This window comes from Pleurodeles waltl, chromosome 8 (assembly GCF_031143425.1).
Source record: "Pleurodeles waltl isolate 20211129_DDA chromosome 8, aPleWal1.hap1.20221129, whole genome shotgun sequence".
Classification (NCBI taxonomy): domain Eukaryota; kingdom Metazoa; phylum Chordata; class Amphibia; order Caudata; family Salamandridae; genus Pleurodeles; species Pleurodeles waltl.
Window position 1 is genome coordinate 973539477 of NC_090447.1, and position 18627 is coordinate 973558103.

The following is an 18627-nucleotide window of genomic DNA, read 5'->3' on the forward strand; positions in this document are numbered from 1 at the left end:
CAACCAGAAGAGTCCAGCAGACGTAATGGTATATTGTTCTAAAAAATCTGACATCGCAGGAAAAAGTTACAGAGTAAATCTTTTTTTTTTTTTTTTTACCTCCATTTCAATATTTTTTCATGTCAGTTTTTTTTCTGTAGGAAACCCTTGTAGGATCTACACAAATTACCCCTTGCTGAATTGAGAATTTTGTCTACTTTTCAGAAAGGTTTAGCTTTCCGGGATCCAGCGTTGGTTTCACACCCATTTCTGTCACTAACTGGAAGGAGGCTGAAAGCACAATAAATCGTAAAAATGGGGTTTGTCCCAGTAAAACACCAGAATTGTGTTGCAAAATTGTGTTTTCTGATTCAAGTCTGCATGTTCCTGAAAGCTGGGAAGATGGTGATTTTAGCACTGCAAACCCTTTGATGCCATTTTCAGGGGAAAAAAACACAAGCCTTTTTCTGCAGTCCTTTTTCCCCCTTTTTTGTGTGAAAAAAAACAAATTTTCGCTGTATTTTGGCTAATTTCTTGGTCTCCTTCAGGGGAACCCACAAACTCTGTGTACCTCTAGAATCCCTAGGATGTTGGGAAAAACAAGACGCAAATTTGGTGTGGGTAGCTAATGAGTACACAACGTTATGAGGGCCTAAGTGCAAACTGCCCCAAATAGCCAAATAAAGGCTATTATTCCCGAGGGGGAATAGGCCTGGCAGGGAAGGGGTTAACTCACTAGGCTCAAGCTAGGACAAGCATTAGCAAAGCCAGTAGGTCTCGCCTCTGGGACCTATTGGCTTTGGCAATTGCTTTTGGCAGGACGGTAAAGCATCAGGACAAACACTGGACAATATCTTTCAAATAATAAAAGAAGACACTGACAAAGTCAATAACTCACGCTTAGGCAAAACCTATTGGGTCTACCAATCCTTGCTGTAAATAGTGTGCCTGGTAATCACAATTTTGACCTGGAAGGATGAAACTACTTGCTGGACCTGACATTTTTAAAGCTGTGTCTTGAAGGTTGCGTGCAGATGTAAGCAACAGATGCATTCCTGTCCACAGCTGCACTACCTTTAGAAAATGAAGAAATGTGTGCAAAGAAACATTGTACAGGGAAAGTGCTCAGGCCTGGCTCAGAACTTTACAGTGATGTTTAGAGTAGAGCGGGATCTTCGCCGGATTTGCACAATGTAAATGGCATTCGTGTCTCATTTATTTATTCATATAGATCTGATCGCAGAGGACTCCTGGGATTCATGGAGACCTCAAATTCAACTGGTTAAGCGGCGGTGGGGACAGGATGCTTTGCAACACTTCCAGGATAAAAAAATAAATAAATAAATAATAAATATATATATATATATCGGTGTATGCAATAATGTGACACGTTCACGAAGCAAACCCCTGAATTATTGTTTTCTTTTTTTTGGGGGGGGGAGGGGGCAATTTGTAGATCCTTCTCCCCCCCCCCCCCCACCACCCCCCCAATTTACATGACATACACCATCCAGTTTCTATCCTTTGCTTTGCTGTTGCCATACAATTAAGTTTTAGAAATCAAAAGTCCCGCTATGCAAAGGGAAATAAAAACAGGACTGGATAAGACTCACTCCTTACACAAGACCTCTGGCACGCTCTGAATTTGAGAGGGTCTTTATGGTCAAACGAGATGAGCATGTGGTGTACAGAACTTGATTCTTCGGAAATATGCATGACCTAAAATATTGATTCTGTTGCTTAATGTTTTAAGAAGAGATGTCAGTTACTTAAATAGGTGACACAGCACCCCAGCTGAGAGTAAATTGTGCACCACCACCAAAAGCTGCTTAATAAATGCAACAGACGGGCACAATATACTGCGAGACAGAACAAAAACATAAATGACCACTGTAGGAAGTTGGCTCTGTATGCACTATTTCAAAGTAAGGAATAGTATGCACAGAGTCCAAGGGTTCCCCTTAGAGGTAAGATAGTGGCAAAAAGAGATAATACTAATGCTCTATTTTGTGGTAGTGTGGTCGAGCAGTAGGCTTATCAAAGGAGTAGTGTTAAGCATTTGTTGTACATACACACAGGCAATAAATGAGGAACACACACTCAGAGACAAATCCAGCCAATAGGTTTTGTTATAGAAAAATATCTTTTCTTAGTTTATTTTAAGAACCACAGGTTCAAATTCTACATGTAATATCTCATTTGAAAGGTATTGCAGGTAAGTACTTTAGGAACTTTGAATCATTACATTAGCATGTATACTTTTTACATAAAACACAATAAGCTGTTTTAAAAGTGGACACAGTGCAATTTTCACAGTTCCTGGGGGAGGTAAAGTAATGTTAGTTTTAACAGGTAAGTAAGTCACTTACAGGTTTCAGTTTTTGGTCCAAGGTAGCCCACCGTTGGGGGTTCAGAGCAACCCCAAAGTTATCACACCAGCAGCTCAGGGCCGGTCAGGTGCAAAGGTCAAAGAGGTGCCCAAAACACATAGGCTATAATGGAGAGAAGGGGGTGCCCCGGTTCCGGTCTGCCAGCAGGTAAGTACCCGCGTCTTCGGAGGGCAGACCAGGGGGGTTTTGTAGGGCACCGGGGGGCACACAAGTCCACACAGAAAGTACACCCTCAGCAGCGCGGGGGCGGCCGGGTGCAGTGTGCAAACAAGCGTCGGGTTTCCTTTAGTTTTCAATGGGAGACCAAGGGGTCTCTTCAGCGATGCAGGCAGGCAAGGGGGGGGCTCCTCGGGGTAGCCACCACCTGGGCAAGGGAGAGGGCCTCCTGGGGGTCACTCCTGCACAGAAGTTCCGTTTCGTTAGGTGCTGGGGGCTGCGGGTGCAGGGTCTTTTCCAGCCGTCGGGAAATGGAGTTCAGACAGTCGTGGTCAGGGGGAGCCTGGGGATTCCCTCTGCAGGCGTCGCTGTGGGGGCTCAGGGGGGACAACTTTGGTTACTCACAGTCGTAGAGTTGCCGGAGGGTCTTTCCTGAGTTGGTTGTTCTCCACCAGTCGAGTCGGGGTCGCCGGGTGCAGTGTTGCAAGTCTCACGCTTCTTGCGGGGAGTTGCAGGGGTCTTTAAATCTGCTACTTGAACAAAGTTGCAGTTCTTTTGGAGCAGTGCCGCTGTCCTCAGGAGTTTCTTGGTCTCTTGGAAGTAGGGCAGTCCTCTGAGGATTCAGAGGTCGCTGGTCCTGGAGAAAGCGTCGCTGGAGCAGGGTTCTTTAGAAGGCAGGAGACGGGCCGGTAGGACTGGGGCCAAAGCAGTTGGTGTCTTCTTTCTTCTTCTGCAGGGGTTTTCAGTTCAGCAGTCTTCGTCTTCGGTAAGTTGCAGGAATCTAAATTCTTAGGTTCAGGGAAGCCCTTAAATACTAAATTTAAGGGCGTGTTTAGGTCTGGGGGGTTAGTAGCCAATGGCTACTAGCCCTGAGGGTGGGTACACCCTCTTTGTGCCTCCTCCCAAGGGGAGGGGGTCACATCCCTAATCCTATTGGGGAATCCTCCATCTGCAAGATGGAGGATTTCTAAAAGTTGGAGTCACTTCAGCTCAGGACACCTTAGGGGCTGTCCTGACTGGCCAGTGACTCCTCCTTGTTTTTCTCATTATTTTCTCCGGCCTTGCCGCCAAAAGTGGGGGCCGGGGCCGGAGGGGGCGGGCAACTCCACTAGCTGGAGTGTCCTGCGGTGCAGGCACAAAGGGGTGAGCCTTTGAGGCTCACCGCCAGGTGTGACAGCTCCTGCCTGGGGGAGGTGTTAGCATCTCCACCCAGTGCAGGCTTTGTTACTAGCCTCAGAGTGACAAAGGCACTCTCCCCATGGGGCCAGCAACATGTCTCGGTTGTGGCAGGCTGCTGGAACCAGTCAGCCTACACTGAACAATTGGGTAAAATACAGGGGGCATCTCTAAGATGCCCTCTGTGTGCATTTTTTAATAAATCCAACACTGGCATCAGTGTGGGTTTATTATTCTGAGAAGTTTGATACTAAACTTCCCAGTATTCAGTGTAGCCATTATGGAGCTGTGGAGTTCGTTTTTGACAGACTCCCAGACCATATATTCTTATGGCTACCCTGCACTTACAATGTCTAAGGTTTTGCTTAGACACTGTAGGGGCATAGTGCTCATGCACCTATGCCCTCACCTGTGGTATAGTGCACCCTGCCTTAGGGCTGTAAGGCCTGCTAGAGGGGTGACTTACCTATGCCACAGGCAGTGGGAGGTTGGCATGGCACCCTGAGGGGAGTGCCATGTCGACTTAGTCATTTTCTCCCCACCAGCACACACAAGCTGGCAAGCAGTGTGTCTGTGCTGAGTGAGGGGTCCCTAGGGTGGCATAAGACATGCTGCAGCCCTTAGAGACCTTCCCTGGCATCAGGGCCCTTGGTACCAGGGGTACCAGTTACAAGGGACTTACCTAGGTGCCAGGGTTGTGCCAATTGTGGAAACAATGGTACATTTTAGGTGAAAGAACACTGGTGCTGGGGCCTGGTTAGCAGGGTCCCAGCACACTTCTCAGTCAAGTCAGCATCAGTATCAGGCAAAAAGTGGGGGGTAACTGCAACAGGGAGCCATTTCTTTACAACCACCCCTTGCATTAGTGTCATTGAATGGACATTAATCAGCACAAAACTGCAGCGAAAACTTAAGACCCTTTCAAAGTAAAACACTGGTGTAGGAAGTTGGCTCTGTATATACTATCTCAAAGTCAGAGATAGTGTGCATAGAGTCCAAGGGTTCCCCTTAGAGGTAAGATAGTGGCAAAATTAGATAATTCTAATGCTCTATTTTGTGGTAGTGTGGTCGAGCAGTAGGCTTATCAGAGGGTAGTGTTAAGCATTTGTTGTACACACACAGGCAATAAATGAGAACACACACTCAAAGACTTAACTCCAGGCCAATAGCTTTTATATAGAAAAATATATTTTCTTAATTTATTTTTAGAATCACAAGTTCAAGATTTGAAGTAAATACATAAAATGCAAGGTACTCCTCACAGGTGAGTTAGGAACTTTGAATTAGAGCAATAACCTTGTGACCGGATATCCCCGTTCACTCCGGCACACGGAACTACAGGTGACGTATCGGAATCCTCTGATACGTCACTTCCGCGTTTCCACATTGTCTGGGAAACGCGACCAGAGCGAGGCTGGCGACAGGCCGTTGCCGGGGAAACCAACAAGGATTTCCGGGACGGCACCCTGAAGAGCGGGGCTGCGCCGACGAAGGGGGGAGAGCCCGAGGAGAGAAGAGAGGAGAGGAGCGCCGAAGAAACGGAGGAGAGACCAAAGGACGCGAAAACCTGCAGAGACGGCCAGACGAGGAATCCAGGCAGAGGAGATCCCGGGTACAACGAAGCACCGGAACCGGACAACCCTGCTGAGAAAGATCGACAGACGGACCGCCCTAGCACCAGCCACGACCCTGGAGGGTCGTGGCTGAACAAGGTACGGTCCTTTTGGACTCATAGAGGGGGCACTAATCTAAAGGGGACTGGGGAGGAGACCTAGAGAAGGGGAAGGGTGACACGGGAGGAATTTAAGGGGCACTGGGACAACCACGTGTGAGACACTTTTTGCAACGCACTACCAACCCTAGACAGTGATCACGTCGTCCCCACAACTCCTCACTGGCACAATCCCAACCCTTTTCTTACCTTTTCCCCAGTCGGTAATAGTACAGAGAAAGAAAAGACGTATTAGTCCACCGCACTTACCGTCGCGTTTCTGTCCTTTTGTTTCCGGTATCACACCCTGGAACCACCCGAGGGACCAGCAGAGCAGCCACCTGAAAGAGAAACAAGAAAAACAGAGGAAACCTCCAGTCAGGGAAGAAGAAGAACAAGACCTTAATGCGGAACCCAACCCTACCTAACAAAACAAACATTTTAACATCTAAACTTTAATAAATCACTTACCTGAGCAACACCAACGCCTCTCCGTTGCCTTTATACTGTTCGGTCTGTCACAGTGGTGTCAGAAGTGGGATCAGAACCCTCCCAGACAACCGCACAGTATAAACAATGAGTGAAAGCCCCTCTTTGGAGGATATGATAAAACAACTGGCAGAAGGCCAGCGACATCTGCAGTTGGAATGGGAGGCACATCAACGGGAAGCAAAAGAGGACAGGGAAGCCTTACAGTCGGCTTTGAAAAGCCAGGCGACAATCCTCGCCAACAATCAACTGGTCCATGAGACGGCCATGAAGAAATTAACCGAGACCATTGCCGTTAGTAAGGTCCACCCCAATGTCCCATGTTCCGTGTTGCAGAAATATCAAGAAGGGGAAGACCCAGAGTCTTTTTTCACTAACTTTGAGAGAGTGGCTTCTTCAGCCCAGTGGCCTGAGGACAGATGGGGTCAGTATGTCGCTCCCTTACTTACCGGGGTATTACAAGCAGCATATCAAGCAGCAAACCCGGGGGGAACTACACCATACAAAGAGATAAAGACCAGCATCTTAGAACGGGTGGGACATGACACCGAATACTATAGGGTTAAATTCCGAAAAATTTAATGGGGACCGAATGAGGACCCCCGTACCTTTTATTATTTTGTAAAGGATTTGGCTTTGAAATGGTTGGGTCCTACCGGGAACAGCCGTGAGGAGGTGATACAAACGATTGTGCTCGAACAATACTTAGATGCCTTACCTACTTCTACAAAAAACTGGATCCGCCAACATCCAAAAGTGAATACCGACATGGCGATCGATCTAGCATGTGCCTATCATCACTCTGTGGATGTAAGGAGTGTACCACCCAGACCCAGCATAAAATCGGGGGTATCCAGCCCCAAAACCACTCCCAGAGTTCTTCCTGACGAGCCAGTTCCCCATAGACTAACCGAAAGTCCTCCGGTATCAGGACCCCAATGTTATAACTGTGGGGAATGGGGACACATAGCCCGCATGTGTCCGAGGAAACCGGATAGTAGTGAACCGATGGAGATCGGAGTAACTCGACGAAGGGTACTGTGTACCGGAAGAGGTAACCTGAAGTTTAAACAGACAATGAGCATCAATGGACGGTCAGTATGTGCTCTAATTGATTCAGGTTGCAGCCAATCTGTAATTAGGAAAGACCTACTAAACCTGGCAGACAGGGAAGTAGAGCAGTGGGTGAATATTTGCTGTATTCACGGAGACAAAGAACAATACCCTTTACATAGACTGACAGTAGAGTGGGGAAATTACCGGGATGTCCTGCCTATGGGAATAATGGCACAGCTGATTGAGGAATGTATCATCGGGATCGATTATGAACATTTTCAAGAGCTCCTGGATCATGTTAGAAACCCCAAGCTAACACAGGACTGGTGGAGGGAAGCTCCCTTTTCTGATAGTACTATTGAATGCCCTATAACCCGTAGGAAATTATCACGCCGAGAAAAACGGGAAGGGAAAGGGTATTTCCGGGATCAGGTGGCGCCAGGACAAGCCCAAGGTCTCGTGGCAGAAACCCATGAAGCACCTATCAGTTTCCATCAACAACAGAGAGAAGATCCTTCTCTCACTCAGGCTTGGAAGTCCGCAAAATCAGAAGAGACCGAGGAGGTGGGTCCTTACTTCCTAATTAAGAGAAACCTCTTATATAGGATAACCACTACTCGTAAGGGGGAACATAAACAACAACTATTGGTACCAGAGCATTATAGAGATCACGTCCTAACTCTGGCTCATAATCAACCCGGTGGGGGTCATTATGGGAGGGAAAAAAACGAAGAGTACCTCCTCAGGCGGTTTTATTGGCCAGGTGTTTTTGCACACATAAAATATTGTTCTCAGTGTCCCAGGTGCCAGCTTACGGAACCAGGTAGACCTAAGAAAGCACCTCTAATGCCCCTACCCATCATAGACATCCCCTTTAGCAGGATAGGGATGGATCTGATTGGACCCGTAGTACCCTCAACAAAAGGTCACCCATATATCCTAGTTATGGTTGATTATGCCACCCGATACCCCGAGGCTATTCCTCTGACCAGTATGACTACCAAGACAGTAGCCCAAGCAATGATAAACGTCTTCTCTCGAATTGGGTTTCCCCATGAAATACTCACCGACCAGGGAACCCCCTTTATGTCTACTCTCATGAAACAGGTGTGTAAGACATTAGGTATTTCCCAAATCAGAACTTCGGTGTACCATCCACAGACAGATGGATTGGTGGAACGGTACAACCGAACGATAAAAACCCTACTGAGAAAATTAGTGCAGGACTCAGGGAGAGACTGGGATCAGAAATTACCACTAGTGTTATACGCTATCCGGACCCATGAACAGGCATCAACAGGTCATAGCCCCTTTGAGTTGGTGTTCGGACGGCAGCCCCGTTCCCTTCTAGACATGGCCATTGAAACATGGGAGGAGGAGGCGGAAGAAGGAGGAAGGCCATTATTAGAATATGCCCACAACTTACGCTCTCAACTACAAAGGTTATGGGAAGAGGTTAGAGTAAATATGGAACAAGCCCAAAGAACCCAAAAACAGTATTATGACAGAGGGAGTAAGCTGAGGGTTTTACACCCCGGAGACCAGGTACTAATAATGCATCCCACGTCCGAACAAAAACTCCTTGCAAGATGGCAGGGTCCATATAGGGTAATTCGAGCAGTTTCTCCTGTTACTTATCTGATTGAACTCTCGGTCAATCCTAAAAAAAAAACAGATTTATCATATAAATCTCTTTAAAAAATGGGAAGAACCAGACAACTCCGACGTTTCCGGAGAAATGGGTCGATTCCTATGCCCTAGTAAAAACTTGAATATTGAGTTTTGTCCCACCGGACACAACGATGGGGAAGGGTTACCCGCGGTAAATGAAGCCTTGACGAATCTAGAGAAGGGACAGGTGTATAGCTTACTAAAACACTTCCGAAATTTCTTTTCGGTAACGCCGGGTAAAACCGCCTTAATATACCATAAAATAAGAACGACACCAGGTAAAATTGTTAGGTTACGTACGTATCGTATTCCCGAGGCAAGGAAACAGATTATGGAGGACGAGATACAGAAAATGCTAGAACTTGGGGTGGTGGAACCTTCGACTAGTCCCGGGTGCTCCCCAGTCGTCCTGGTGCCAAAACCTGACGGTACTATCAGATTCTGTATCGACTTCCGGAAGCTTAACGAAAGTTCAATGTTTGACACGTATCCAATCCCTAGAGTAGATGACGTCCTAGAAAAGCTTGGAAAAGCAAAATATATGTCCACTATAGACTTGACTAAAGGGTATTGGCAGATCCCGCTAGCCCCGGAGGACAAAGAAAAAACAGCTTTTGCGACTCAGTCAGGTCTTTATCATTTCACCGTGCTACCATTTGGACTTCATGGAGCACCCGCTACGTTCCAACGGTTAATGGATAGGCTATTAAAACCATTTCATACTTTTGCAGCAGCCTACCTAGACGACGTAGTCCTATTTAGTGAAAACTGGGGAGATCATCTAATCCATTTACAACAGATATTCCACACACTCGCAAAAGCGGGTTTAACTGCCAACCCCAAAAAGTGCGTTATATGAAAACCCAACATATCATACCTAGGATACAAAATCTGTCAGGGGACTCTACAACCACAAACTAAGAAAGTAGAAGCCATTCTAAATGCACCTAACCCAAAAACAAAAAAAGATTTACGCTTGTTCCTGGGATTGGTAGGCTAGTATCGAAGATTCATACCTGAATATTCCACCCTTGCCGCTCCCCTCACGGATCTATTGTCTAAATCACACCCTAACCGGTTAGCACCTTTTTCGGATCACCAGAAGGCTAGTTTTGAGCAACTAAAATCCTATCTGACCAAAGAACCCATATTACAGTGCCCAGACTTCTCGAAACCCTTCCATCTATACACGGATGCCTCCGACGTAGGACTGGGGGGGGGGTTCTGGCTCAACCCGATGGGGAGGGTAGAGATCACCCTGTAGTATATGTCAGTAGGAAACTATTTCCCCGGGAACGGCATTATCCCACCATCGAAAAGGAATGTTTGGCCATCAAATGGGCCGTGGACACTTTACAGTATTACCTGTTAGGTCGACCTTTTATTCTTTTTACGGATCATGCTCCCCTCACTTGGTTGTCCGCGCATAAAGAAACAAATTCCCGGATTCTGAGATGGTTCCTTGAACTGCAACCATTTTCCTTTCAGGTCCGCCACATACCGGGGTCCCAGCAAGACCCGGCTGATTATTTGTCTCGGTTCCCGGACTCTACCACGGTCGTCGAACAGGACCGTTCATGGGGAGAGGTGTGTGACCGGATATCCCCGTTCACTCCGGCACACGGAACTACAGGTGACGTATCGGAATCCTCCGATACGTCACTTCCGCGTTTCCACGTTGTCGGGGAAACGCGACCAGAGCGAGGCTGGCGACAGGCCGTTGCCGGGGAAACCAACGAGGATTTCCGGGACGGCACCCTGAAGAGCGGGGCTGCGCCGACGAAGGTGGGAGAGCCCGAGGAGAGGAGCGCCAAAGAAACGGAGGAGAGACCAAAGGACGCGAAAACCTGCAGAGACGGCCAGACGAGGAATCCAGGCAGAGGAGATCCCGGGTACAACGAAGCACCGGAACCGGACAACCCTGCCGAGAAAGATCGACAGACGGACCGCCCTAGCACCAGCCACGACCCTGGAGGGTCGTGGCTGAACAAGGTACGGTCCTTTTGGACTCATAGAGGGGGCACTAATCTAAAGGGGACTGGGCAGGAGACCTAGAGAAGGGGAAGGGTGACACGGGAGGAATTTAAGGGGCACTGGGACAACCACCTGTGAGACACTTTTTGCAACGCACTACCAACCCTAGACAGTGGTCACGTCGTCCCCACAACTCCTCACTGGCACAATCCCCACCCTTTTCTTACCTTTTCCCCAGTCGGTAATAGTACAGAGAAAGAAAAGACGTATTAGTCCACCGCACTTACCGTCGCGTTTCTGTCCTTTTGTTTCCGGTATCACACCCTGGAACCACCCGAGGGACCAGCAGAGCAGCCACCTGAAAGAGAAACAAGAAAAACAGAGGAAACCTCCAGTCAGGGAAGAAGAAGAACAAGACCTTAATGCGGAACCCAACCCTACCTAACAAAACAAACATTTTAACATCTAAACTTTAATAAATCACTTACCTGAGCAACACCAACGCCTCTCCGTTGCCTTTATACTGTTCGGTCTGTCACAAACCTATACAGTTTTTGTTAACATGGTAGTAAGCTATTTTAAAAGTAGGCAGTGCAAAAATCAACAGTTCCTGGGGAAGGTAAGTATTGGTTAGATTGTGAGGTAATTAAGACACTTACAAGTCTCAGTTCCTGGGCAGGCATCTCCTCTAGCTGGAGTGCCCTGGGGCATTGTAACACAAAGCCTGAGCCTTTGAGGCTCACAGCTGGGTGGTACAGTTCCTGCAGGGGGGAGGTGTGAAACACCTCCACCCAGAGCAGGCTTTGTTTCTGGCGTCAGAGGGCACAAAGGCCTTCACCCCAGGGGGGCAGAAACTCGTCTCTCAGCAGCAGGCTGGCACAGACCAGTCAGTCCTGCACTGAAGGATTGGGTAAAATACAGGGGGCATCTCTAAGATGCCCTCTGTGTGCATTTTTTAATAAATCCAACACTGGCATCAGTGTGGTTTTATTATTCTGAGAAGTTTGATACCAACCTTCCCAGTATCCAGTGTAGCCATTATGGAGCTACGGAGTTCGTTTTGACAAACTCCCAGACCATATACTTAATATGGCCTCACTGTACTTACATTGTCTAAGAATGGACTTAGACACTGTAGGGGCATATTGCTCATGCAGCTATGCCCTCACCTGTGGTATAATGCACCCTGCCTTAGGGCTGTAAGGCCTGCTAGAGGGGTGACTTACCTATGCCACAGGCAGTATTTTGTGGGCATGGCATCCTGAGGGGGATGCCATGTCGACTTTGCCTTTTTCTCCCCAACAACACACACAATCTGCAATGGCAGTGTGCATGTGTTAGGTGAGGGGTCCCTTAGGGTGGCACAACCCATGATGCAGCCCTTAAGGACCTTCCCTGGTCACAGGGCCCTTGGTACCACTGGTACCTTTTACAAGGGACTTATCTGTGTGCCAGGGGTGTGCCAATTGTGGAAACAATGGTACATTTTTAGTGAAAGAACACTAGTTTTGGGGTCTGGTTAGTAGGGTCCCAGCATACTTCTCAGTCAAGTCAGCATCAATACCAGGCAAAACGTGGGGGTAACTGTAAGAGGGAGCCATTTTCCTACAACTGGTAAAAAAAACAAAAGTTTGAAAAGTCAGATTAAATTCTTCCAGCAGAGACTATAGTAAGGCAAACATGAACGAGAAGAGAGATTAAGGCAAACAAAAATGAAAATAAAGTGCACTCAGCATTTGGTTTTAAAACGTCCCTGGGGTTTCTGGAGTAGGGAGGAGAAGGGGGACTCTGCAACAAGAGAAAAAGGGGGGTTGGGGCAGAGGCATGGGCAAGCGTGATAGGAGGCTGCAAGCTCTGGCTGGGGGGGCCTTTCGGGGACAACTAACAAGTAGGTCGCAAACATGGGGTGCTTGGGGATGTAGTGCACCTTTGGTCCTCTTCTCCATTGCCCACGAGTGATAGGTGCAGGGGGTGTCCTTTGGAGTCTGGTTTCCTTATCGAGGAGCACTTGCGGTTTAAAGGGGGTGGGGGGTGGGGGGGGAGGTCCTGTGCTCTGAGGATACAGGTGTCGTGGAGTCCAAGAGGGGTGAAACTACAGTAAACTCGAGCTCAGGAGAGCTGGGGGACGTCTGTGACACCAGGTGTCCTCTTCAACTTGGGCTGACGACGGCGGGTGCAGTGGTTGGACATGGACAGCTGGGGGACCTTGTTGGCACTAGATGTCGACTTCCACTTGGGTCATTGACGGTGGCTGCAGTGGTGCCTTCGGGTGTCGGGCCCTTGCGGTTCCAGAGGCTGCAGAGTCCTTTCTGTAGATTTGGTTGGGGAGCATGTCCGCTGCTATGGGAGACTTGGGTCTTTTTTGGAGGCTGGCAGTCCACCCAGGTTTCTGCAGGACAAGGCATCTTCTGGTGCAGAGTCCATCGAGGAGTGCAGACAAGCCTGCGGGTTGGCCCCAGGTCAGCTGCTGCTTCTTCTCTTCTGCAGGTGTGTCTCTTCTTTGTCCTTTTTCTTCTTAGGTCGTCAGGATGTGAGTCCTGGGCCCCACCTAAATACTCAATTTAGGGGGGTTACAGGAAATGCCAGGTGGCAGCCAAAGGCTACACCCTTTCTATGACCACTTCTGTTGGAAAGTGGGCATAACACCTCCTACTCTGCCTAATGTTCCCACCTGCCTTGCTGGCAAAAGTGAGGTCAGGACAAGTGGGGGGTGTTGGTCATCTCTGCCATTTGGAGAGACCTTGTTCACATTACAAAGACAGTTAGGCCTTTAAAGCTTCCCACCCTGGAATGTCCATCCTGCCTGGAGAAGGTGTTGACACCTCCACCCAGTGCAGTGTTTTGTCCCTGGACCCTGAGTGCGTTGGCTCTCACCTTTAAAGGAGGGGGGAGCTCAGAAACTTGGCTAAAGTGGCTGAACTGGTCAGGACAGTTAGTTGACACGCTGGTAGGTTTTAAAGGGCACTTCTAAGGTGCCCTTGGGGTGCATGTATTGGTAAATCAACAGCTGACATCAGTATGGGTTCACCAATAAAAGATGTGTGATGCCAGACATCCCTATCTTCAGTAAAGCCATCATGTAGCTGGGGAACTCGTAGTGACCAATGCCCAGCACGTATTTAAAATGGCTTTCTTGTTCACTTACTAAGTCTGAGAATAGACAAAGATATAGCAGGGATATATCTGCTCATGCAGATATGCCCTCACATGTAATATAATGCACTCTGACATATTTCTGTAAGGCTTGCTAGAGGGGTGATTTATATATTATATGCATTGTTAGGGGACAATGCACACAGGCTGTGTGCCATGTCCTGTTTTCACTTTGATCGGCACCAAGACATGCAGCCTGTAATGACCGCCTGTTGTGCTTGGTGAGTCGTCCCATAGGGTGGCATAGTTCATGCAGCAGCCCTTAGGGACCCTCTTTAGTACCCCAGGCTAGGTACCAGTGGTACCACTTACTAGGGACTTTCAGAGGGTGCTAAAGGATCTACCAGTTGGGGAAGTGAGTGCAGTTTTAGGGGAAAGATATCTGGCACTAGTGACCTGGTTAGCAGGAAATTAGTGCACTTTCAGTCGAAGTTGCATCGGATACCAGACAAAAAGTGGGAGCTCACCATGCCAAAAGGGGTGCTTTTCTACAATAAACATATCTCAAACTATTGAGGATCGATTCCACATAGACGTTCTATCTACGTGTCCATAATCTGCATAATTAGCCCTGTTTTAGCTATCATGGGATGTTAGTGCTCCCTCTGTCCCCTATCTATTTCCTACCTCCAGAAACAAACACACAGCGCTTTCTCGCTACTAGTTGTACATTTTTTTTTTTACCTCTGCCATCTTCTGCTCCTCGCGCTAAGATTGCGATTCCTTTTGAGGACTAGACATTATTAACCGCATAATACTATAAAGATGAAATGTGCTACAGGAGGAGACTGAAAGCATAATGCAGCCCCGTTCTTACAAATAGTTTATGTGCAAACGGCTTTACAATTTTTTGCCACAACCATTAAACAAAAACAAATCTAATACCGTAGGTGATGATGTGCAGCCTCAATGTTATATATTTTTTAATTTATTATTTGCCAGTTAACTGCAGTTTTTGGTCGTAGGGATAAGCTATACATCTGTGTGGAAAAATGTAGAAAACGTGTTGAAATGGTGCACAAGAAAATAATGACTAGTAGTTAGGCTTGCACGCGCCTTTCGGGCTCTCTATCTTTACACACTAACTTGTCTTCGTGAAGCGCAAACTCTGTGTCCAGTTTTTACAGAGCAGCATCTGTTGATCACACCGCGTTACTAAGGAAGCCCTCGATGTTGCATCTTTGAAAAGTGTGTGGCCGGGCACGGTGTTAAACCATGAAAATGGGTGCGTCGGTCTTCTCCGTGTGGACCTCCTACAGTGTGTTTTTGTGTCCGACCTTTCTGTGCATGCTCAAGTATGAGAGCAAGCACGCAGTATGACGTTTCTTGCCCTTAAAACAAGTAGAGTGGAAGAAAGGAATGAAACATGGGCGCCCAGTGCGCGGGCCGAGCTAAGGCCAACCCTTATTGTAGTTTCTCCTCTTAGTTAACAGCTGCATCAGTTTAACATGCACGCAAGGGATCCAGGTATAACATTTTATCTAGTAGTTATCATCAAAGTTAAAGGGTATTCAAACAAGCATTGGCAAAGTTTTTGTCCACGCAACCTATTGAATTTACAAGTGTTTTTAGCCATGTTTCCATGGAAGCGAGCTTTTTTATTATTATTTAAAAGCGTGCTATGACGCGATCACCGCTGGCCATGTCTAAACATATTTTTTGAATTGCTGGTGGGAGAGCGTAACGAGGGGACATCTGCTCCCTAATGGTTGTACTCCCTCCATTCCTCCAAGATGCCTGCACCATCAATTAAGAAAAGGAAAAAAAAGCGCTGTGATGTGGCTAATGCTGGTTGGTTAATACTGCTTTTTAACTTCATGACATGTTGCACAGCTGCTGCGCTTGCAAAATGGCTTAATACAATTGACAAAGGAAACCGCTCGCATAGGCTAGAACCATCGGCTTTACAATGCTTGGTTACATTGCTTTATTCTGTCTAATAGAAATCCTTTCATCGTAACTGTTCTCCTTCTGCACTGTTGTCACTTGTATTATGTCTACATTCAGTTCTGATACCGGACTTCCTCATTGTCAAAACTCCTTTATGGATGGCACTTGATACTGATATGGCAGTTGATACTGATATGGCAGTTGATGATTGGGGCAGGCACCATTTGCAGCCCAGGGGAGGGATGGAGGTACTGTAGACGGTTTTGTCGAGCAGGGTTCACTGCAGATCCAAGTATTCCTTGGTTGTGGGTAAGATGATTGTTTGAGAACTATATGCAAGAATATTGTGCAGACAAGTAGCCAAAGGGTTTTTGATAAAGGCATTATTGCGTGTTTGCAATATGGAGAGGAAATTTGTAAGTGGATAGGCATGTTAGTGATTATTATTTTTTTTTTTTAAAGGAGGACTGAGTAGAAGGTGGAGGTGGTGAGACTGGAGAATTTTGGTAGCATTGTTGGATAATAACCATTGTGAATTGGGAGGTGGTGCCTGGTGGCCGTTTTGACAGGGAGAAGTGCAGAATTGAAGTCATGGTCATTGCTTCTTTATTCATGTCTTTTGCCTGGTCTAGAAGCAACAGGGTGCTCGATTTCCAGACCGGAAGCTAGCCATATACAGCCAGTCCCGGACATCATCTGGAGAAGTGAAATGTCGTGACTTCCCATAATGCTCAGCCATACTTTTTCTTTGTCTCGTTTGATTGCATCAAAAGTTAAGCTTTGATTTTGCACACCTTAAGTGAAGTCTTGGAAGAACCGACTGTTGCTTTAATGGCTGGCTCTGTGGCCCTGAATCTTGTTTCCTGGAGAATTATTTTTCTTTAAAGTTGGGGATGTGGGCTATTATTGCTGTCGGTTGACCTGCTCGGTTGCGTTATAGATAATTGGGTTTTGTGTGCCCTGTTTGACAGTAGCTTTGAGAATCCCCTGGCAAGCAGTGCATCAAGGATAAGAGAATTCCACAAATAGTTCTTCCATCCTTTAGAATTCTTCCACTACATGGACATCGTTTCTGCATGAATGCTCTGCCATATCCTTGGCTCTTGCAGCAACGTGATAAGTGGTTTCTTAGAGATGCTTGATTTTCTCTCAGTTTTAAATCACATGGGTATTTCACGACCTTTTCTGCATCCCTCCTTTCGAGACCTGAGGTCTACTCCAGTAAGGTTGGCCTCCATTGCCACTGTATTTATCTCTGCTACAATACAAACCATGTCTCTCTTGCACTCACAAAACATTGCCCTGTTGGGTCAGAATCACTAGACAATGTTTGGCCCACTGGTTCCTCAGTGGGAGTTGATTCTAGGTCCTGACATGAGGGCTCTTTAAGAAGAATGTACTTAGCTAATTTTTTTTTTTTGGTAGACATATTATGGTCTTTTTCTTTGTGCGATGTTTCTCAGAAAAGCAGACAAACTTAAATTCCCCACCCCCACCCCCAGTCCGTCCCTGGACCCTTATATGGTCTCATGAAGTAACCAACCATTGTAGGAGAAATCTGTTCTATAACCCTATTCTCTAAAGTAGGCAGACAGGAGGGAAGCACAGAAAGGGTAGGATTCTCTAGGAAGGAGTTTAGCTCTCTTGGATAGGTCTTTTCTTAAGTTGCCACCTGCCACTAGTTAGAGGGGAGGGGAACTATTTCTCTTATTGTAATCCCAATACATCGTAGCCTTACCTGTGCCCCTAACTGTGGTTCCCCTCACCCCTGCAATTCCAGTTTAGAAATGAGTTGTCCAGGCCTTTCAAGTTGAATCTCCTATGAAAAATCATCTTTGGCACCACCTCCTCCAGGTGCAACCTGTAGATCGAAGATGGCAGCATTAGCCTCTACAATTAACTTCCTCTTCATCAGGACAGCATTTCATTAGTGTTTTGGTTACTTGCAGGTACAGGGCTGATACTGACCTATCTTCAGCTGCTCAGCGATCCATTGACCAACGTTGTTACATGGCTGAACTCTCAGCACTTAAAACAGTTTACTTTCAAGCACAGTCAGTGATTCGTAGGATATTCTTAAAGGATTCTACGTTTGAGTCTGGACGCAGACCTGTTCAGCTTACGTTTAAGCGCACCTTTCACACTAAAATTTTGAGCTCATGTTTGTCTTTTCAAGAGAGGAAATGATAAATACAGTTTCTGCCTTTCAGCCACATTTTGCTATTATAAATTGTAATTTTCAGTCAATTTGTTATGTTTTCCTTGCTAAATCAGTTATGTTTATTTTTCAGCTGCGATGCAGACCCGTCGGCTCTGGCAAAATACGTCCTCGCACTGGTAAAAAAAGATAAGAGTGAACGAGAACTGAAGGTCCTCTGCAATGATCAGCTTGATGTGTTTCTTCAGAAGGGTAGGAGTCTTTTTATGATATCAAAATGCGAGTGAAATACTTTCTTTGTCTCGTATGTCCTCAACTTTACTAATAAGTTACTTGGCCAATAGCTGATGGAGATTTCTAGTTGCAGGTACCTTACATTTAAATTTCCCCCAGGCGTCCGACTGGATCTGGAAATTTTTCATGAGCAGAACCCCTGTGTGCCGTTACGTGGCGTCGAATGGCTCAGCGTCAGCCGTCTGATATGACGTTGCCGTTCCTATATAGGTGCCACTACGTCACGCTGACATTTTTTTTTTCTTTCCCCGCCAGCTGCACTGATCTGAAGAGAGCTACTATTCAGTCATTTTTAGATTAGCCTATTTTCCTTTTTTTGTGCAATTTTTCTTTTGTTGAGTTTTCAACTCCTGGTTGGTCAAGAATGTCATTGAGGAAGACCGGGTTCAAGCCCTGCGGTTCCTGTCATGGATGATGTCAGTGTTGGATCTGCACCTCATGTGTCTTTGGAGCCTGGAGCGAGTTTAAGGTCCGAAGTCGTGCTCTGAGTATTGGGCCATGCATCCGAAGGCCTTGAGGGAGGAGTCCCT

The 18627-nt window shown here is 46.8% G+C and overlaps 1 protein-coding gene across 3 annotated transcripts in view; it reads left to right on the forward strand.

The window, feature by feature from the left end:
- LOC138250391 (RNA-binding protein 26-like) overlaps positions 1–18627 on the forward strand; it is a 623852-nt gene that overhangs the window by 69336 nt on the left and 535889 nt on the right. For all 3 annotated transcript variants that reach the window (XM_069205212.1, XM_069205213.1, XM_069205214.1), the window contains one exon: positions 17937–18055. In XM_069205212.1, the coding sequence (XP_069061313.1) occupies positions 17937–18055 (119 nt within the window). The remainder of the gene's footprint in view (positions 1–17936; positions 18056–18627) is intronic.